At 29.8% G+C, this 24,186-nt stretch overlaps 1 protein-coding gene across 1 annotated transcript; it reads right to left on the bottom strand.

Moving 5' to 3' along the window:
• Positions 1 to 6,899: 6,899 nt before the first annotated feature.
• Positions 6,900 to 16,289, bottom strand: LOC118062870 (novel plant SNARE 11). The gene is made up of 10 exons (XM_035076734.2): positions 15,741 to 16,289; positions 15,376 to 15,468; positions 14,470 to 14,563; positions 14,344 to 14,381; positions 13,171 to 13,262; positions 11,393 to 11,472; positions 9,333 to 9,389; positions 9,086 to 9,178; positions 8,923 to 8,997; positions 6,900 to 7,837 (listed from the first exon to the last, which is right to left on the bottom strand). The coding sequence occupies exons 1-10, from the start codon at positions 15,815 to 15,817 to the stop codon at positions 7,736 to 7,738; spliced, it is 801 nt and encodes a 266-aa protein (XP_034932625.1). The 5' UTR covers positions 15,818 to 16,289; the 3' UTR covers positions 6,900 to 7,735.
• Between the last annotated feature and the right edge of the window lie 7,897 nt (positions 16,290 to 24,186).

Below are 24,186 nucleotides of genomic sequence, written 5' to 3'. Positions count from 1 at the left end.
CATAAAAAATTATTTAAAAAACAGTTACAACCACACCGTCAAATACACAATTAACCTCCACCAAAAATGCCAAAAGAATTGAAGTTGGAGAAACGTAGGACCAATGAGGAGACATGGGTGGGCTCGGGACCTTCCATGGGGGGGCTCGGCAACCTGAAATTTTTTCTTGGCCCCCTATGATTTCCTTAGTTCTTAGACATTAATTTCTTAGGGTATTCAATGGTGCTTGCTTACTTTTCCTTGTCAAAATGTGAGTAGCAATTAGTTTGTCAATCATATTATTTACTGGGTTGTTGACCGTGTGAAAGATATAGAGGTGATTTCCATGGCAGACTGGGAGTTGAAAAGAATTTAAATCTCAGATTAAGCAACCGATAATACAAGAACATTGACGTTGAAGATTCTATTAGAAAGGTAGAGAAAAATCGCATCTTGTTAACCGTGGAAGGTTTGGCGTAGCGGTTGAATCACGTTTCGTTATTTTTTTACAAGCTTTTTTATTAAATTATTTTTTTATATTTTTTAATTGTTTTGATTTGTTATATAAAAAGATAGAGAAAAATAGCATTTTGTTAACCATGAAATGTTTGGCTCAGCGGTTGAATTACCGTTTTGTTATTTTTTAAAGTTATTTTTTAATTTGTTTTTGTATTTTTAAATTATTAATTTATTAATATTAAAAATAAAATAAATATTATTTTAGTATATTTTCTAATAAAAAAAATACTGTCGCATTTAATTTATCTCCTTGCTTCGCCACCCTACAACACGCAAGTTGGAAAGATGTGATCGAATGACCATTAAGGGAAAGGGAGCTAATTTCTCGTTTTTACATGACATGTCTTGTCTTCTTGACCGTTTCCGCTTCCAGCATGGATGTTTAGGGGGCACAAGTTGTCTTCGGTAAATGCCAGCTGAATTTAATGAGGATGCATCTTACGTTAGTAATTGCGTATTTACAGGAGTAATGCATATATATGGTTAGCATCATTGCTTTATTCTCCCCAAAAAAAAAGATAGACATATAAATTAAAAACTATTAATGTAGTTTGATTAACATTGTGGGATATGGGTTTATCCACGTTATCATAATACTAATAAAAAAAATTAATAGTGATAAATGAAGCAAGATTTATTGTTGCTATAATATAACGATGATTTTACTCTTCATAATACAAACTAAGAAAAGAAAAGTTATGAAATAAAATGGTTTTTTCACATGACTCCATTGGTATTACCAAGTTAAATGTTAAATGGAGTAAATCTATCTCTTCATAAATTTATTGCATATTTGAATTATTAATTACTCTTAAAATAAAATTAAAAAAAATACAATTATATGGGGACTTTTGCACTTTTCATCTTTTTTTGATGGTATAATTATCTAACTACACTTGAAATCTTATTTCTTTGAACTTGCTTCTACGAGTGTTTTCATATTTCAATATAGCTTTTTTTGTAATTAAAAAATAAACTCAAGAGCACTTAGGTCTTTTAACATATATGTGTGTGTGTGTGTGTGTGTGTGTGTGTGTGGATACATATGCTTGCAGCCCCATCTTTTCGAGTAGCATGTTAGGACTTCAAAAACACCAGGAGTGGCATATCAAGATCTTGTTGGTGGAGGGAAGTGTTTTAGCGGTGAACTGATAGTGGAGTGTTGATTGACTCCCCCTCCTTCTCTCCTCCTTAGTAAATTACAAAAGTTTCTTTTCATTTGGTTTTTGTATATAATTTGGTTTTTATTTTTTTTATTTGTATCTTTTTTATATATATCTTTTGTAGTTTTTTTTTTTCAATTTCATCTTTTTATCATTTAATTTCATTTAATTTTTGCATAATATTTGGTCTTAATTTTCTTAATTGCTATTTCTTTCTTCTTCTTCTTCTTCTTCTTTTTATATCTTTTTCTAATTGAATTTTATTTTCAATTTCATTCCCTAACCATTTGATTTTGATATATTTTTGAATTAAATTTGGTCCCTTTTCTTTTTATTACTATTTGTTTTGTTGTGAATCCTTTTTTTATTGCCCTTTTTTTCCCCCCCTAATTCTATCCCTAATTATTTTGTGATTGAGAGTTTTACTTTGTTATTTTTTAAGTTTTATTTTCTATAAGGTTAATCTTAAGCTCACGGCCAGGATCATGAGTTTTGAATGTTAAATTTGATTTTCTTAAACATAAGTTGACTTTGAACATTTTCAATTATTATCATAAGTTGACTTCAATCTTTTTTTTTTATATTCTCTATTAAACTTGTTTTTCTTTCCCACATCATTCTTGAATGATTGATTTATTGATAATTGATTTTCATTTTTTTTTTCAAGGGCTTATCTCAATTCTATGACCATGATCGTGAGGTCAGCAAGTTGATTTAGATCTTTTTTTCTCATTGTTTTTTTTTTTAGTTTCGCCCTTTGATATCGAGCTGTTTAATAATGTCATTGATTTATTCAATTTATTTTTTAATATGGTTATTTTAACATCATGACTAGATTGCAAATTTAGCATGCTAACCCGTGTAAACTCAGGTTATTTTTTTAACTTTTTTCTTTGCTAATTTTTTGTCTCTTTCTTTATTGTCGTATTCTTAATTTATATACTGAAATTATACATGCCAGCTTGATTTAATGATGATGCATCTTACGTTAGTAATTGCGTATTTACAGGAGTAATGCATTTTCAATTAATATATGGTTAGCATCCTTCATTCTAAAAAAAAAAAACCAAAAAAAAAAAAACTAAATAGACATAAAAATTAAAAACTATTAATGTAGTTTGATTAACATTGTGGGATATGGGTTTATCATAATAATAAAAAAACTAATTAATAGTGGTCGGTGCAGCAAGATTATTATACTATGAATGGCTATAATGTAATCATAATTTTGCTCTTCATAATACAAGCCAAGAAAAAACAAGTTACAGAGCAAAATAGTCTTTTCACCTTGCTCAATCCGTATTACCAAGTTAAATGGAGCAAATATGTTTCTTCACAATTTTATTTTACATTTGAATTACTAATTTACTCTTAAAATAAAATAAAATAAAACAATTGAATAGAAGTTTTTGTACTTTTTATCTTTTTTTTTTTGCATAGTATAATTATTTAAAAATCTTAATTCCTTGAATTTGCTTATTGGGATGTTTTCATATTTCAATATAGCTTTTTTGTAATTAAAAAATAGACTCAAGAGCACTGAGATATTTTAATATATATATATATAAAATATATTTTAAAAGAGAATGTGACTAAAACATGCTAGCGAGTAGGAGAAGCCATCACCTTTCAGACAACATATTTGAGCTCCTATAACAGTCAAACACCGTCTTATGCTTGTAGCATCATGAGTGACACATCAAGATCTTACTAGCGGAGGGGATTGTTTCAACGGCAGACTAACAATGTGGTGTCAGTTGACTTTTTTCTCTCTCTCTATCTGCATTTTCTTTCTTCTTAATGGTAAAATGCAAAAGTTTCCTTCCATTTGTTTTTTGTATACAATCTAGTTTTTATTTTTTATTACTACTTTTCTTATCTTTTGTAGATTTTTTTTTTTCAATTTCATCCCTCATCATTTGATTTCATTTAATTTTTATATTGAATTTGGTTCTAATTCTTTTAATTGCTATTTATTTATTATTATTTTTTTTATCATTTTCGTAGTTGAATTTTATTTTTAATTTCATCCCCCAACTTTTGATTTATTTTTGTATCAAATTTGGTCCCCCTTTTTTTTATTACCATTTGTTTTGTTGTGAATCTTTTTTTATTGCCCTTTCCCCCTTAGTTTTATCTCTTATTATTTTGTGGTTGAGAATTTTATTTTGTAAATTTTTAAGTTTTGTTTTTTATAGGGTCAATCCTGGGCATGATTGAAAATTGAAAATTATTATAGATATGGATTCTGTTTTCCTAACCTAATCTCTAGCATGATTGAAGAAAAACATAGCAGAAAAGCTGTAAAAATAGAGAAAAGGAAGAAGATAAAATATATATTGCTTAGTGCGTAGAACATCTCATCTTCAACCCTCTTTTTATACATCATTCAGTTAGTTTTGAGTCAAGCGAGTGTACGCGTGCCTAAAGTTTAAAGCCTATTTAAAAAACAAATTCTAACATTAAAAGTTGTCAAATGGTGATAACTATCCCACCTAAAATTTAGCTTTTTATTGTTTACCATTTTTTTTTTTCCCTGCTGTTGAAGATTTTTTTTTTTTTGGTCAAAGCCACTATATATGTATATATATATATATATATATATATATATATATAGTCAATCGTTAGAGTGGGGTATTGTGATTATACTTAGGAAAAGGAAATAATTATTATTTTTTAGGGGAAAAAACAAAAGGGAGGGAGAATTATAGGCTCCACTTCAACTACTATGCCAATTAAATTCTAAATCTAAACTCGCTAGCCACACCGGTCACCGGCCAAATGAGAAAGGTGCTTCTTCAATCCTTGCCAGTCAGGCAATTTCTTCCTCCGTTCGTTTACCAATTATTATCTCGACACCATCGATTATTGTGTTTTTAATTGGGGGAAGTCTAGAAATCTCCATTACAATATCAGGATCATTGAATTTGAATAAAATAACAGAAACCAATGGCTTTGGAAGTGTGTAAATGCTAAAATTCATTGTAGCAGCCCCTTTTATTAGTGTACTTAAAAGGTGATAATACGATGATGTTCAGGAATTTAAGTAGATTGGAGGTTAATTTCTTGTTTCTTATAATCTATTTTATTTTTTTAGTTAAGACTGCTGCAGATACCTGAAAGTTTTTTTTTTTGATAAATTTAGAGATTCTCTGATAATTAATTCAGTGATTTTTTTTAGAGAAAATATAATAATATTAGAGAGAGATATTTCTAGAAATAAATATGAAATAGAAGGATTCATAATTTATTTATAGCTCATGAGTTTTTTTATAAAAAATAAACTAAAATATAAAGTTGGCCTGATAATATTAAAAAGAAAAAAAGTATATATGTTGATGACAATATTTTATATATATTAAAAAAAAAGAATATCACTGATATATGTATTTAATATTGATGAAAATGTAATAAATTCTTTGAGGATTTTTACACACTATTTCTTGCACAATATTAATATCAATAATAATATAATAAATTTTTAAAAGACTTTTATACATTTAAATTTATAAAAAGAAAAAAGATCCAAAGTATAGTGTTGCTCTCTTCTCCTAGTTGAACTAAGGGAGGGGGGTCATTCAGGAATTTCTGGCTGATACAATCCCACAATGAAATAATCCACGGATTTGGACCTAACATATTCCTAGTTAGCAGGAAAAACCATCCACGACATGTTCCTACTAGCACTGAGCCATAAGGTAGCATCAAAATTCTGATCCCCTTTGTCTCCGGGAACAAGAATCATATAGACTTGCTCTCAACTAAAGGGAATTCAAGGTTGGTTGTTGAAGTTTTTTTTTACTTGGTAGTGTTATTCTAGTTGTTTTTTTAAATAATTTTTTGTATTAAATACATGGTAATAATATTTTTTTTAAAATCTTTTTTGATATTAGCATATTAAAATTATTTAAAAACACTAAAAATATATTAATTTAAAGTTAATAATAAAAAAATAAATTTTTTCAAAAGCGCTTTTGAAATGCAGAAACATACAGCCGCAACGCTGGTTTTTTATTTGTTTTTATGTTTTAAAAGTATTTTTAAATAGATTTGATTTTTTTATTTCAAATTAATATTTTTTAATGTTTTTAAATTATTATGATGCGTTGATATTAAAAATATTTTTTTAAGAATAAAAAAATATTATTTTAAATAAAAAATACTTTAAAAAATAACTATAACATCCATCCATTCGGTAGTGATTTTTGCCCCACTTTTAGCATAGCATTGCAATTTCAAATATTCAATAATTTGTAATCTGTGAGTAAAGGAGGTCCATCATTTCCTTAAAGTGCTCAAGCTTTGTTAAAGGTTTCGAATGATTTCTTTTTCGTGTTTTGTCGGTAATGTACCCACTGCTCCTCAGGTCTTCCGGGTTCGGCTTCTACGTTTTTCTTCCTCCGTGTTTTATTATATGGCACTCATTATCCGTGGAATAAGCTAGCTTTCATATTGGTGCTTAGGATTGAGGAGTGGTAAGATGTGTTCGATTAGGTATAATTTTTTTAGGGTTTGTTTTAGTATTGCGGTTTAATAATATTTCTTAAGGTTTTTGAATTTTTTATATTTTTTAGTTTTAAATTATATATATATATATATATTTTTAATGTTTTTGAATTGTTTGAATGTGCTCTATTAGAAATAAATTTTAAAAAATAAAAAATATTATTTTAATATATTTTCAAATAAAATAATATATTAAAAAATAATATATAACGCAAGCACCTAATTAAAAATTTTAAAAAAACATGTTTTTTATTGTTTTTTTTTTTATGCCAAAAAAAAAACCCCAACAACGTCTCAATCACAAACGCACCCTTTGTCTGTATCAGTTTGGTCTGTTTTATGGCAATTCCGTCCTGCATCTATGTAAGCACTGGAAACTTAAAAATTATCTCTGTCATATAACGTACGGAAATTATGTATTTCATTTTGGTATGGTTTGTTTTGTAATTTGCAATGATTGTAACATCTATTATTCACTTTATGTTTTTGAAGAGTATAAAAGAATCTTTGAGATTGATCGATTTGTTACAAATCATGCTTGATTTCAACATATTTTTGTTAACCCCAATGCTTGATTTCAACAATTGATAAGATAATTCAGTTGTTTTAGTTTTAATTTGATTGAGTAATGTAACTTTTTTATTTTATGAAAGAAAATGTTATTACACTTTTTGGCCCTTTGTACTAGTGAGGTTGTCAGATATTTTTAAAATTTGCACTATAACACAAACATTGAAGAATAAAATTATTTTTTGGTAAATAAAACATTGAAAAATAAAATTAAAAATGAAAAAAAATAAGCATACACGTAAGCTATAGGAGGCAGTGTGTTTTCGATGACGTGGGATATGATCCTGTACTTACAATGTGAAATGAAGGGAGTCCAACACCTTTTTGAAAAACAACAGGAAGGGAATCCACCGTCCTTCCACATTGCCCAGACTCAAGTAATCAAAACACCTTTTGAGAAGGCTGTGAATTTTGTTTTCTCAATTTACACCAGAAAGAAAACAAGCGTTGACAAGCAGGCACGAGAAACACTGAGAAAGGGACTCCCCCGAGTTCAAATTTCAATGTGATCATGCCTCGCACTGTCTCCACTCTTTCAGGGAATATAAACGTGCTGTGTCTCATCGAATTCAGGATCCCCTCGTTCCTCCATGGGTGACGGCTGAGGAAAGCAACAGGTTCTAAAAATTCAAACACTCCGAGAGAGACGGGCGCCACACTGATTTCAATGAAACCCCATTTAAAAAATAAAAATAAAAAAATAAAACAATTTATGAAACTACAATCATACGAGGGTGATTATACAGATCCGTGAACCATTACAATCTCAAATACAAAATAAGTTGCTCTCGCATGCGGATAATCTTACTTTCACTCTGTTGAAAGATAGTTGTGCAGAAATCTTCCAATTGAAGCAATTCAATAAATTTCTCTCAGAAGATTGGTTTTTAAGCCGGAAAACACATTGAGTACACTCCACTAGGTCAATTCTGTAGTACTGGTTGCTGCCAACAGTATCCAAAATGATTGGATTCCATTAGATCCTGACAATCCCATTTCTAAATTGTTTCTTGATTAGGATTCCAAAGTAATCTGCGAGACGGTGCAGGCGGGGCTAATCCTGGAATATCCCGAATGTCCTTGTTGCTTGGGTTCACGAGCTGAAAAATCAAGGGCAGTGATAAATAATGAATGTTTACAGAAAATACATCGACACAAACAGATTATTGAAGTGAGCTAGCCAGCTTAACAAATAGTGTTTTGAAGAGAACACAGGATTTGTTGTGTAATAAGCAATAGTCAAACCGTAGCAGGGTCTTCTCATAGAGGACACTTTCACCACGAAATCAATCTTCAATCAAGTTGAACTCTAATGTAATTTAAGACATTATTCCATAACAGCTTGAATGCAGTTACGGATCCCAACTAGAATAATTTGAAAATCAATTACTTAGACTGCTTCAACCAATTGCAGGATCCAAATTCATAGAGTATGACAAAAAAGCTTTGACTTGATCGTGTATAAATTCCTATATCTGTAGAGTTGTGACTGCAGTGATGGAGGTTAAAAGATGTACACTACAGGGTCTTAATTGCAAGGTACTTTATATTTTCTGAAGCGACGGCTGAAAATGAAACCTCTGCAGCTTCCACAATCCGCGAGATATCTCATGAAAATAAGTGAAATAACTAAACTTCAAGCAATAATTAAAATTCCTTAACAAATGAACTCCATAAATGCAAACAGCTGTTCACGGACATGTTTCAACCCTAAATAAAAAATGCAAAAGTCCATCATGAATTGCAAATATGAGATTGTCAGCAATCTCAAAGTGATACCTAGAATATAAAGGCCATTACCCAGTAAAGATCCCAATATTTTGGGGTCTGTAGAGCAGAGCTAGTATCCACGGGGGGTTTCATCAATCTTAAAGGTGGATTAGTTCTACACAACAACTCTTTGAGATTTCTTTTCAGCTCTTACAGATACAAAATCTAAGAAGGAAGCTCAGTTTAGTACCAGGAGGCTGCTCAATTTGAACTGCAAAAGATGTTATGCGGAAAAGGTAATAGGCTAAGACACCTCCGACACCAATAACAAACAGTTAAGAGCGTGTCCATGATTCTATGTCTAGATTAGGGAAAAAATCAGAGATTAACATAATTTAAGAACAGACAACAAAAGCAAACTTCCATTGGTTAAAAAATACAGTTCAATTTAAAATAAATCAAGTAAGTGGAATACCTTCACAATAATGATTGCTATGACTCCAACAACAATAAGGAAGAGTAATGCCATAATGCACTTGTCAGTTGCAACCTGGTGGAAAAACTTGCAGTGAGTAAAAAGAAGTTATAACTAGGCCTGGAATATGAAAGAAAAGGAAGTGGATATTTTAGAAATTGACCTGCCTACCAATTTCCTTCACCATTTGCGAAGCTTTCTTGATTGAGAAATGGATAGAGTCGAGCTCATTAACAATCCTACTCATTTGTTCAGTCTGCACAGAAAAATGGTCTTAGTTTACAGGCCATTGCAATATCAAATATTTTACCTTTTTTTGCCTTTTCTATTGAAAGGAAAAGCAACTACCAACTCCAGGATATTACAAAGTAAAATTATGTTAACTTTTCGGATGCTGTCAAAGTATATACCTGAGCCTTAAGAGCTGCTGCAGTTTCTGTTCCAACATTGATGGTTTCTTGAACAACCTAGCATAAAATAGAAAAAACAAAGAAGTCAAATGTCAAACTCAGAAAGAAGAGATACCATTCTACGATTTCCTTTTAAGTTCCACAGGGCTTATGGGGAGTGGTAATCAATAGCTTTTGGCATTTTTCAAGGACAAAATCCAGCGAGAAATTAGGTATTGAGCTTTCATCTTATCAAAAGGTTAGAGAAAAGCTCCTGAAAGTTCCACTATTATACTAGCAAAACTATTAAATGATACACTGGCTTCTCATATCTCTATACATGTTGGTCCTCATAGTACAGGAAATATAAAAGCTGCAAAGAATCTTTAGCCAACTTCATCATAAGGCAAGCAATCCATAACAGAGCCAGAGAGGTGAGTGACTAGACTCTACCTTATTTGGGAACAATAGCAAGTTTGGAGCTTATAAGTTAAAAGAGGTCTAGGTCAGAGGTGCTGAGGTCCCTTTGGCCAGCAGGGGGTTGGACATACTTTAGATTCTGATAGGTAGGCGATGGGTTGGGTGTTGTGGTAATTTGAAATATGTAAACATGATTTAAAACAGGTATAAGATTAGCAAGCATTTTCAGTAGCATTTCTTCTCTGCAATCATACAAACAATGAGTTTAAAAGTAAGAATACAATAGGTTTCAGGAAAGCAAGCACTTCCGCATCAAGTTTGAGCTTTTAAGCTAATAAGCTTTTTTTTCTCCTTTGGATTTTGAGTAACTGAATCACTTTAGCTCCATGTTAGATGTCCGCATCTAGAAGACCTATATGAAACACCATCATTGTTTAATAGGGTAAAACTTTTACCACCTGCCCTTCTAAATCAAGTTCAAGGTTTAGAGGAACAAAGATTTCTGTTTTTTTCCTTTTGATTCCAGTAATTGAATCACTTTATCTCAACTGTTCATATGTGGAAGGCCTAAATATTTACCACCAAGTTATAGATTGTTAGTTAGCCCTTTTTGCTTCCCGCCTACTGCTTTAACCATTCTTATTTCAAAGGCTATGCCCAAGAATACACGATCAGGAAGTGATGCAGGCTGCACTGCCTCAGATAACAACCAGTTCATGGGAATCAAGCTACTGTACTGAGAACACATGCTGCAAGTTGAAGAAATTTCCTCCACGTCTATCAATCAGTTCTCCCTGAATTTTCTCTTCTAGAGGTTCCCTTATTACAATTGGAAGACGAGAGAACGTCTCTTTGGGGATGAGGCTTTTTCTTGTTCCTTTCAATCCTCATTAAAAGGTAGGACTGCCATCCAAGCTTTGGGGCCAGATGCAATGCTAAACCTTGAAAGTAAAATGCACGAAAGACAGTACTTTGAGAGAATTGTGCATAACTTTCCAGTGGATGAAAAATTATATGGCAAGCCATCTAAATCTGACAAACAGGAAATGAAAAGAGGTGAGGTATCTTGGAGAAATTTTTTAACTTTTAGACTTCGTTTGTTTGCTAAAAAGTAGTTTTGTTTTGGAAAACAAATTTCTAAAAAGCGAATTATTTTTCAATATTTGACAATGTCATGAAAAATGAACTGGAAAACACTTTTTAGCGTTTGACTATGCTATTGAAAATGAGTTGGAAAATCAGTAATTTATTTCATGGAAAACACTTTCCTAATATATTATGTCCTACATAAACATATTAGTAATTTATTATTTTCTAATAATATTACAATTTAAATTATTTTATATATATATATATATATATATATATATAATGAAGTATTGTACCACTTTAGTTTTTAGGTCCTTCATGGAAAGTATTTTCAATCTTTTAAACCATAAAATAATTTTCTCCATCTAAAGCTTAAGTTTTCCTTTGACCTAGAAAGTGAATTTTGTTGACAGTTTTCCACCGTGTAGCAAAACGTGAGAAATTAAGGAAAGTGCTTTCCATTAAACAACCAAGGCGCCTAAAGCATTAGTCAACCTCACCCAGAAAGGCTAGAATTGAAGAGTGCATAAATTGCATGAAGAAAAAAAACATGTCACAAAACACAAACTAACCTTTTTTCCCCTCTCAATTGCCTGATCAGTCTCATCCATCATCTGATTTCCATGATCCACTAGCTGTTGGTTTGTCATAGCTGTAAAAATATATAGCATTTTTTTACAAACAATTCCACAAAAAAACAATTATAATGCCTGCTATTCTGTTCAGTTAAACCTACCACCTTAACTGTATCAAATGCAGGACAAGATTAAGAAAGGGAATGAATTGGTATATTGGAACATAAAAGAGAAAAAAAATCCTTATTTGTGAAACAAGTTAGTAAGGACTATTATAGATAGCTCCCTTTGCCAGCAAGATGGTGACTTCCATGCCCATGTTTTTGCCATGTCATTAGAAGTTTCTTTTCTTTACCCTCCATCCCTCAATTGCAAACAACTACATGCCGAATCCTAAAGCAAACCAGAAAGCTGCAATTCATAACTGTCAAATTCAATAAGTTTGCACATCTCCAAGGAGAGCACCAAACTCATTCACACCCTTCTGCTGAATCATCTATTACATTTTACCTGGAATTCTTCCATCTAAAAGCAGTCACCATTTTCATGTTACACATTCTTCAGGTAAAATAGATTTTCTAAGAACCTTTTTAAAAAGGATCCAATGATTTATTGATAGCTATTCTGGGCAAGGCATCAATTGATAGAAAATCTCAAGCTTGGAGTGAACAACCTTAGGATGACATGCTGTAAAACATATGAATCTCTGGCATATCCAATCCAGTTCAACATCATATCCACAAAAGGCTATAACCAAATGAATGATCAATAATGCATTTCCATTGCAATCAAGGGTGGATGGATGTACTGCAAAAGGTTAGGGTGGGAAGCACAATCATTATCATGGTACCAACAAAGATGGATCCAATCCTACTCTCAGAAATTAAAGACAAGGTGAAAAAGCTAGAGTTAATATTCATCTCCTCAAATGACAACATGTAACACAAGCTGGCATAGCCTAGTGGTTGTGTACTCAGTAGCTTCCTTTGGTGAAGCAAGATCGAGTCCTAATGACAACGGTTTATTTGATTATTATGTAACAGAGGAGGGCTAACACCACACTCCCCCCCCCCCCCAATTTGTGCAGCCCAAGGTCCAAGAGGCCCCAAAAATACAAAATGACAACACGTAATCGCCACTTATATCAGGCATTGCAGTGAATGCATTCCACCTTCAAATACTGAACATGAACTGACCCTTTGTGAACGGCCTGCTAGCCTGCCATACATGACACCCTTAGTTTTGACATTTGGATATCTTCGACAGAGAAGAAACAAAAGGAGGGAGAAAAGAGTGCATCAGACACTCATCCTTCCATGGATGCTCTCCTTGGTCCATTTCCCCTTTCTAAGTTCAGCTATCCCTTCATATTCCCCAAGAAACTCTACTCATTGAAGTAGAAAGATATCAGAACCACAACATCTAACTCAAAGTAAAAGGAATCAGGATTGCTGGATGAAGCAGTAACAATTTGGAGGCAAATCGAAGTTCTAGTAAAGGAACAAGATCACTTTCATGTTTTTAACTTACTTCCCTAGAACAAGTTGACCAAAAATATGCGGTGGTGTTTCTATACATAATATTGAGTGGGTGAATAGGTGAGTGAGCAAGTACTTGCATATTTATTGCCAAAGCTTCATGCTAATATTAGCATAGAAAATAATGTTAGTTAACACGATTACTTGCACCAAGATTCAAAACTTAAGATTTTAGCATTTACAACCCTTGTATATCAAAGAAAAGATTCATGTACAGCAGAAAAGGTCATGACTTACACGAAGCTAGCAGCACATTGTCATCATGTAACTCTTCATTGGGCCCATCAAAGAGATCAACTCTCTTGTTGTTTTCAAGATTGGTCGCATATCTGTATCACCATCACAACAATGTAGAAACAGAGCAAACAAAGGATTAGAAGCACGGCAAAAGATTATTAAACAGTTGCTAATTATTATAGGTAACATGTAAAATAATTAACCACACATGATAAAAGAAATCAGATATTTTTAGGCAACAGAAGTATTCTTGTATAGAGAACAAAATCATTAACAGGACAAATCACCAACATATTTTATTCAGAAAAATGCAAACAATCATGTATGGGTTCTATCCTTCAAAATTCTGAGACAAAATCCCATGATCTTCCATTTTAAGGATAAATAAGTGAATTCACCAAGAATTTGAGAACATATATTCTTCAGTCATTCCAAAGGTAACTGAAACAGTGGTTAGTTTAGATCAATTTGAAGCCAAAATCGTTGACCATCCAAATATAATTTGCTAGTTGAGAGAAAGTTAAACAACTTGGAACAAAATCTCATCGAGGAATGTCTATTTCTAGTACAATGACCAGAAAAAAGATCCATTGACATACCTTGGTGAAGACTCGTGGACCAAAACTCAACTTTTCAAAATCAACTAACAATCAGATTTGAAGATTGTAAAAAGAAATGTGGAAGGAAAAGGTACAAATGCACACTACCAACAAAGAAAAGGCATTGTATATCAGGACAAATGATGTTGCTAATTTACCACAAGCATCAACAAATTTCAACTTTTTGCTTTTTTCTTTTTCTTCTTTTGGGCTGGAAGGGGTGTCAAGTTTGAAAGAAATATTAACCAAACAGATAAATTCCTCATAAAGTTTTTCTAAAAAAAACTGGCTAAATTTTTTCAAAGATTTCTCTGATGACTGAAAATGAAAATATGAACTTCAGAAAGTGAAATTGAGTTAGTGTTTAGTTTGGAAAAAAAATATTCATAATCCTATAACTGGAATAAACAATTATATCATTCCCAACTTCACCCAGTAGAGAAAAGAAGACATCAGATTGTCTTTACATGTTTTAATTGTAAGAACAATATGTCATAGTTTGTTCATGATAATATATATCTCTTGGTGCCATACTAAACATAGATGGAAACTTATAAACTGATGACAAACTTACTGTTTTTTAAGAGCAACATATGAATTCAACTCTTTGATCTGCATGGTAAAGACAACAACATTCAGAAAACATTAGACATGCAAAGAGACACAAAAATATTAGACTCTTGATAAATCAAAAGCCCACCATTGACTGCTTTTTCTCATTCAGCATTTTGTTGGTGTCTGGATCATTTCTACTCTCCATATCCTTCATTTCTCTGTCAAACTCTTTGATAAGCCTGAAAAACAAGAGGACAATATTCTGATTCTAATTCTAATTGAGTAAGTATGAAAGAGAACTGACAGAGAAAAAGTAAAATTAAAGTGTCAGCAATATTTGTCCTATTAACCGAACAGTATTGTATGGGATGTCCAGATTGTCACTCCTCTATAGACTTTTAGATCCTCAATTGTATCAAATCTTAGCAACTCGGTTCTTAGGGTTTACAATCATTGCTGTATCTACATTCTTAATATATTCATCCTATAATGTGGAACTGTGATAACAGAAATGGAGTTGACTATAGAAGAATTTGAGTTTCAGAATAAGAAATAAGTTGAAAATACATGGATAGGAAACCTGATAAAAGAAACACCAGTAAATAAAATTCTGTAGTTGGTCAAAGACTCCCAGACCCCTTAAATTATACCATCTAATTCTCACAGAATCTAGGAAAACAAATAGTACAACCGACATCATAACAGCACTGTATAAAACATGATGTTCTTTTTCCAAGAAACAGAGGATGAATGTTGTGTGCTAAGGTAAGTTTTGTTAAATAACTGCTTAAACAATGAAAGGAAAATATACATTTCATGATTGGTCATTCATAAAGTAAATGTTTTGCGCTAAGGTGAGTTCCATCATTTGATGCATCCTGGTTCTAGATCATCCCTAACAAAAATCAGCATAATTAACAATCGACCCAACATTGCATTTTCATTCAATATCGAATTGGGAATTGTATTCAGCCAATGGTGAACTGTTAAATACAAACTAATAACATGCATATATAAGGAAAGTTAAAGAGAAGGTGCAATTTGCAAATACCTCTTACACTCCCGCAGCTTCCCCGTAAGTTCTTCCAGCTGCCTACTCTGTCTATTGACATCCTTAATCTTCTCCAATTTCTGGAACCCATTTCTGCAACAATAACACAGACACGTTGCATTTAACTAACAATTCATACTAACCCACCAATAACTGCAAATGTCTAGTCAATTTTCTATAAAACCCATATCAATTAACCAACTAAACCAAGAACATTGACTCTTAAAAAAAATCCAACAAATCTCTCTCCAGCTTCAGATGCCATACAATTCAATTAATGAACATGCAAAGCTTATATTTCAGCGTTCATTAATTTGATTTAATTACATTAGAAAGAAAGACACTGTAAAGAAAGGAAGAATTACGATAAAGCTCGAAAAATATCGGCGATCTGTCCATTGATCTCTGCTAGCTCTTCACTGATCGACGATAAAGGATCCATCTCTGCCTATAATTCAATAATCCTCAATGCACATATAAATAATAAAAAAAAAAAAATTCAAACAATCAAGCTCAAAATGAGCTCGAAAACTAATCAAATCCTATTAAATTTACAAATGCATCTCGTAGAGAATACAAATAGTACCAAATTCAATTGAATCTCTTCACACAAATGCCTAAGATTGCAATTGGTAACTGAAAAATTTGGGTTACGAATTTTGAATTCACAAAAAAATAAAAAAATAAAACGATTTGAAATCCTGATCCGATCCGTACAATGTAGGCTATGGAATCGATCAAGGACCAAGATCCAAGGTTTTACAGTTTCTCTCGATCTTAAGATGAAAAAATACAAAAACTAAATCAATTATGCAAGTATAAAAATGTCTCCTCGTTAATGTTCTGTTTTTGCGTTGTTTTTTTAGTATTTTGTTTTTGTTCGATGAATTTTTATTATTGTTGTTGTTGTCGGCTTCTTAATTCCAATCTGCGAGTCTAATAAAAATTGTCTTTCATATATTTGATATTCTGAAACATGATAAAATAATATTTTTATTTTTTAAAATTTATTTTTAATTTTAATATATTTAGATAATTTAAAAATATTATAAAAAATCATTTCAAGCTAAAAAAAATTCAAATATTTTTAAAAGTGTGATTAGACCGTAATGTCAAATCTTAAATGAAATCTAAAAAAGATTTGTTTTTATGTTTAGAATTATGTTTAGATGCATTTTAAAAAATACATATAGTATTAAAGGTATCAAATTGGTGTATTTTTAGTGTTTTCAAATAATTTTAATATGTTAATTTTAAAAATAAAAAAAAAATAAAAAAAAATTCATTTAAAAAAATGTTTAAGCACATAGCAATTTGCACCATGATATTAAACGAACATTTATTATTGGGCATAGAGTGTTTGGCTATAACATTTAAAAAATATTAAGTTATAACTTAGTCCCTATAGTTTGGAAAAACTAGTTAATTAGCCTTATAGTTTAGAACACTATATAGTTAATTCACTAATTATATGGCCCGTGCTTAACCGTGATTAAAAACAAATTTCAATGCAAAAACAAATATGCAAGTGTTTACTATGTGTTTTTTATGCTAAGAAAAATTCTAAACACAAATAAAAAAACCCTACACATTAATTTAATTAATAAATTGAGAATCATTTATAATAAGAAATGCAAAATAAAATTTATTATGATAACTAAAAACAAAATTGAAAATTTGAGAGATAAATATGTATCCGGATATACGATCTCTCAATATGGATAATGAACCTAGTTATGTTTAATAACTTTGCTTCTTAGAATCAAATTTTTGTTGAATCATACAATAATAATAATAATAATAAACACAGAAGAAAACGAGTTGGATTGACCTTTTTTCAAATGCAAAAAAAAATATATAAAGGCATCGTCAATGTGTTTTCTAAGAGAAATAAACTTACCAAAAATTCAAAATGTGACATATATTGGATGGTTTTTTTTTTTTAAAAAAAATAGAAACGTTAGCATATTGGATCGATTTACATAAACCTGAGTTAATCAACTAAATCTACAATTCAAGTCTTGAAACTATGATAACTTTATAAAAAGTAAATTAAAATAAATTAGGATATTTAATTCTCAATCAACTTCATGTTGAAAGATAAAATTAAAAATAAAATTATTTAATTTTAAAAAGGACAAAAAAAACAACTCAAATTCACTTGAGTTAACATATTAAACCCGAGCTATGAACCATGCATCCCACTTGATCTAACCATTCTTTATTTTTAAAATTATCTTTCATTTAATTATTTCTCAACCAAGTGTATAAGACTTTTTAGAATAATTATACCTCAACCAAGTGTTTAAGCAAAAAGCAATTTGCCTCGTGATATTAAATGCACATTTATTATTGGGCGGAGAGTGTTTGGCTATAACATTTAAAAAATATTAAGTTATAACTTAGTCCCTATAGTTTGGAAAAACTAGTTAATTAGCCTTATAGTTTAGAACACTATATAGTTAATTCACTAATTATATGGCCCGTGCTTAACCGTGATTAAAAAAAAAAAATCAATGCAAAAACAAATATGCAAGTGTTTACTATATGTTTTTTATGCTAAAAAAAAATATTCTAAACACAAATAAAAAAACCCTACACATTAATTTAATTAATAAATTGAGAATCATTTATAATAAGAAATGCAAAAGAAAATTCATTATGATAACTAAAAACAAAATTGAAAATTTGAGAGATAAATATGTATCCGGATATACGATCTCTCAATATGGGCAATGAACCTAGTTATGTTTAATAACTTTGCTTCTTAGAATCAAATTTTCGTTGAATCATACAATAATAATAATAATAATAATAATAATAAACACAGAAGAAAACGAGTTGGATTGACCTTTTTTCAAAAGCAAAAAAAAAAAAAAAAATATATATATATATAAAGGCATTATCAATGTGTTTTCTAAGAGAAATAAACTTACCAAGAATTCAAAATACATATATTGGATGGTATTATTTTTTTTTTTAAATAGAAATGTTAGCATATTGGATCGATTTACATAAATATGAGTTGATCAACTAAATCTACAATTCAAGTCTTGAAACTATGATAACTTTATAAAAAATAAATTAGAATAAATTAGGATGTTCAATTTTCAATCAACTTTATGTTAAAAGATGAAATTGAAAATAAAATTATTTAATTTTAAAAAGGACAAAAAAAACAACTCAAATTTACTTGAGCTAACATATTAAACCCGAGCTACAAACCATGTATCCCATTTAATCTAACAATTCTTTATTTTTAAAATTATCTTTTATTTAATTATATCTCAACCAAGTGTATAAGACTTTTTTTAATATCAAACAACATTTTTTTTCAAAAAAACCAAGCGTGTAGGCCTACCTAGGTGCCACACCAATAAAAAAGTCTGACTTCACCGCCAAATCCATTAAAAAAGGCATGGCCCGCGTGCTATGTCTCTCTCTTCTCTCTCTTTTTGCAATTGTTTTCCCTCATTAACAATTTGTTTATATTAAATGGCAGACAACACGCCATCCACCCTTTAATTCAAAAGGGGGGAAATAGCGCAACTAACGTATCATTTGCTGACCTAGTTTTAAAAAATTATAGGGTCACCAAAAACTCAAGCCTTAGGTATTTTTGTCTAAAAAATTGATTTTAAACCCATTTGTTTTAACCTAAAATACCTAGAAAATACCATAGACACCTTGATAAACTTCAATTACCTTGTACAAGAAAAAAAACCCGCCCTAAAATCCAAAACCAATGAACCAAAAGACTTTTTAAGCTTAAATTTATCATCTCATACAAGGTGAAAGGCAAAAACACTTAAGCTAAACTCCTTTTTATAGAATTGAATCTGTAGACACTAAAATCAACTTTTTTTGTGGTTGTAATTGGTGGTAATCAAGTTTTTCTCCTCTATTACCAAAATCTAGCCACTTTCTCTATTTTTTTTATCAGACGAGGAACTAAGAAAAAAAATGAATGATTAAGTTTTGGACCAAAATTAAATTTTAAAAATACTGAGGAACCAAAAGTTTGAAATTTAAAAAGTAGTCGGACCAAAATGATTTTTTTGATCCAATTCTAGAACCGTCACATATTTTTTCTACCTTTTTCACTTTGACCCCTTTCTTTCAATCTCACCCTTGCCCAACAAATTTGAAAAAAATGGACTTTAATTTAGCCCCAAAAGAATGTAGTTGATAAAAAAATAGTTTGATGAACAAAATGAAAAAAAAAAAAAAAAAGTACCACGATGAGTCCATTATGAAATGCAAGAGCATGCGCATTGTGTTTACCTTGAATGTTTTTCCCACCACATTTAGAGCTTTTTGTAATATTATGTTTTTAAATTTATTTGTAGCTGAAGTTTTTTACTCCAATTCATATTTATTTTTGGTTTCTTTTTTAATTTTAGAAATAGAAAAGGGGAAAAAAGATAGGAAATAAGAGGGTTTTTAGATAAATTACTTTACTGGACAATTTAATTATTATTTTTATAATACATATACATATACTAAAAGGAAATGGTTTTTTCATGTAGAAATGATATAATTGTAAATTTTGTCAACTTTTTTTATTGTGATGATGTTGTAGCAGTGGTAAAATTTTAATTTTTGGGTTTTTTAGAAAACAAGTTTTTCTAATATTGTTTTTCTTATGCTTGGCATTTTTATCATTCCACACTTGCCTTATTTGTCACCATTTTTTTTTACACAATTTATTGTAATATTTTATTAGTTTTTCCTTTTTTGCATTACACTTTTTTTGGAAAAATTATATTTTTTTATTTTTTACATTTTGAATATTTATCACTCTACACTTGGTCTATTATACCATTATTTTTGTTCTTATATTTATTCTTTTGTAAATTGTTTTCAATTTATTTTCTTAACATTTTTTTATTGAAAAATTCTTATACAAAAATTAAAAAAAATAATGTTTCACTGTAACAATTACAATATTGTTTCATTCTTATGCTATGTTAAAAATTAGCATGAGATTTTATATGTTTTTTATTAACACATATGATCTTTATTATAGTTTATTATATATAAAATATTGAATTTTTCTTATTCATAATTATATTTTTTACTCAATGTCAAAAAACACGTTAATAATACTTAAACATTAATTCTTTTGTGTTAGAAAAAAAATTAGTTGCCTACAACAAGACTAGTTGAATATAAGCGTTAATACTTTGTTTTTTGCATTTATTGACATAGATTATTCTTGAAGTATTTAATTAAATACATGCATAGGCTTTGTGAGTTGTAATTATTTAAAAAATACATTTTAAAAGCTTGTATATTAATTTTTTTTTGGAAAAAAAAATATTCGACTCGTGACGAAGCACAAGTCAAATATCCTATATTAACTAATTTGTTTTGATAAAAGTACATGGACGAATTTATAATTGATGCTAGAGAAAATTTAATATTGTTTTTCTTTTTTGCCATTTAAACCACTAATCAGGAATGCCAGGGTGAGTGCGCAGGGGATATTCAGTAATTCACACGATTTGAGTATGAGCAAACTTTTCTTTTTCTATTTTTTTTCTGTTTGTTTTTGTTACTATTGGCAAACGCTAATGGGTCAAGCTCTAACATTGTCTTTAATAAGAAATTGAAATGGCCTAGCCTCACCCATCCATACTTGGACCTGACTCACTTCAACTTTTGTTTTAAATGGCTTATTGGTGGTTAGACGTGTGTTTGGTATTGTGGTAGCTTTTATGGTTGTGGTTAAAAAAAAAGTATTTTATAAAACATATTTTTAGTTGATGTCGGTTTGATAAAATATGTGTCTTGTTAAAACTGTAGTTTGTATTGAGGTTGAACAAAAAATAGCTTTAATGTGTTTGGTTAAAAATACTTTTTAAACTAAGGTTCGGTAATGAAATGACTAAAAAGGGCATATATTAATATTGATAATTTTTAGCTTAAATATTGTATATTTAACTACCATTACATCATAAAATAAACAATACTTTATGAAAAGTATTTTTTATTATTCCATTAAATTATCTGCAATTCCATCACATATAAAAATCCATCCGGCAAGACCTATGGTTTCCACGGCTTCCTGAGCATGCAACAACATTAGGTAAAATATCATCAGGAATAAAATTAAGATTGCAATCAAATTCTGCAAATGCTACGTCATAATACGATCTCCTTCTAATATAATTATGTAGTGCCATTAATGTCACTACAATTTCAACTTACATTTTGTATGGATACACACACATGTTTTGTAAAATTCTCCAACTTTGTTTCTATACTTCCAAAAAACATTTTATCACATTACGTAACGATGAGTGTGCATGATTAAATACTTCTTACCGATATCTTGATTGTCCATGATGCATAAAATTTTATAAGTGATATCTCTCACTTTTATATGGACTAAATACTCATACTTATTGGGATATTCAACATCAACCGAATAATATTTATTTGTAATTACAAACAACAATTTAAATTTTTCATAATATTAGTAAATAAAAAAAGCAAATTATTATACTTATATTATCATTCAATTTCTATCATATAACTACCTTCTGGTGGTTTAGGAAATTTTATATTTCTATTATCAATAGCTTCAAGAAAAATACATGTATCATGGACACTGTCTTCCTATCCCACCTACACAAACATGAATTGCATGTCAAAACTATAAGCAACCATTATGTTTTAAGCCTGTATACCTTTTCTTCTAATACATAGAATTTATTTTCGGTTGATATGCAAGCTCACACATGTGTGCCATCAATTGTACTGATACAATTCTACATGAAAACCAATAACAATTATAATGTCATCACTTACTAACATGTAAAAAACAATTTAGTTTCACATTGACAACATTAACAAATATTTGTCTTACTTTTAAATGAGGCACATATCTTAGATTCATTATAATTTCTTGTGGAGTGTTTGTTAAATTAGGGTCTTGTGGTTTTATAACATCTACCACGAACAAATATATTATTGTTAGGACTTATTTAATGCATGTACTAACAATTTCACCTGAATATTTAAACATCTTTTAAACCCCCCCTATTTGATGCTCCTAGTGCTATTGTATATAGGAATATAACTATTTTTTTAATAACAGTTATCCTTTTCGAAGGTTTTAACCTATACTTTGTTTCTAAATCACCGCACAGGCTCAACAAAGTTGATGTATCCATTCTAAACATGTCGACACATCGTTTACAACGTCCTCTTAAAACTTCATTTAACCAACGCATGCTTGTGTTGTATGAAACCATACACGGTTTTTGATGCATATAATTAATATAATACATGTTTATTACCCTAGCTATGCACACAACTAACTTTTTCCTATCAAATTCTCGTCTCCAAAATGATTCACCATCATTGTCGTTGTCATCATTATTTTCCCCATCATTACCATCCCCTTTTGAGCCATCATTGTCATCACCTCCATAATAATTAATGTGATTAACAATGATTCATTATGCTTTCATAATCGTTATCAAGATCTTCACTAAATATTACATTAAATCATGCATTTTCCATATCTACAATGCTAAATAAACAAACAAATAAATAATATTAAATACTAGTTTTTTGAATAAAACACAACAACAAAAACCAAACATAAAAAAAAAATAGATGAATAATAACATAGAAATGATTGATTACTTGTGTTTTTTTTATTATGCTTATGAGGTGTAAATAATTCTTGTAGAAAATATGTTTTTTGGCATCAATAATTTATGAACTTAGAGAAGAGAAGCATTGTCTTATATAGAATATAGAAACATATGTAATTGATGAATTACAAGTGTATGTGGACATTGTGCTTGACATAACTTTTATACTATTGCTATTCTATGGAAAATTTCAATACAACAATAATTCTTTGCATATGTTGTTATCTTTTGTACAAATTTTATTTTTCAATAATTTAGTAATTCATAACTTTGTTTGTCTGTACCATTTGTAAAAATTTTGATTTCTCTGTTATGTCATGTCATGTTTTTGTTATTTTTTCATGTGTAATTTGCCTACAATCCAGTATCACACCTAACCTTTTTTTATCCCAACTAAAAATAATGCAATGTCTTTTATCAGCTTGTGGAAAGTTTTCCTATCCCTTTAATTTTTGCCACTGATTACTTGTTGAATTTGAGATCCCAGCTTTTGATTTGTACATCCCGTGTAACACAATTGACAATTTATTTACACATCAAATCTTGTATGATTTTTCCTTTTCTTTACAGTTCATTAACCTCACATATAATTTACATTTTGCTTGGAATCAATTTTGTAATTGGAAGGACAATATTTAAATAATGTTGTGCAAACATACATTATCCAAATTCCTTATAATTGGATTTCCCGAGCAACAGAATTCATAAGCCATTTTTTTTTTATCAAATACTAAAGCATAGCCCACATTATCAACCAATCTCATAAAAATTAAAATGGAACTTTCCTAGAATTACTTACCAACATAACAACTCATCATACTCAATAATTGTCAAACACATGAAGTTTTAAACTAATTAATCTACCTTCCATAACAGTAACATAATAAATAATAATGCTTTATAACCTAATTGATTGCAGCCACCAATAATTGACAGATTCAATTGTCAAATTAATTTACAGTCCTGAATCAATATAAAAGAATCATTCCTTAGCCAAATAATCTTAAGAAAACTACCATAATATTAATCTATAAATTTATTTAAATGAAAAGAAATTTAAAAACATGTTAAATAACATACTCAACAATATTACTTAAAGAATAAATGAAATCATGCATTTGGGATCAATATATACCTCTCG

The sequence above is a fragment of the Populus alba genome, chromosome 3 (genome assembly GCF_005239225.2).
Source record: "Populus alba chromosome 3, ASM523922v2, whole genome shotgun sequence".
Taxonomy (NCBI): Eukaryota; Viridiplantae; Streptophyta; class Magnoliopsida; order Malpighiales; family Salicaceae; genus Populus; species Populus alba.
Note: the sequence above shows the minus strand (reverse complement) of the source record. Positions and strands in the feature narration are given on the sequence as shown.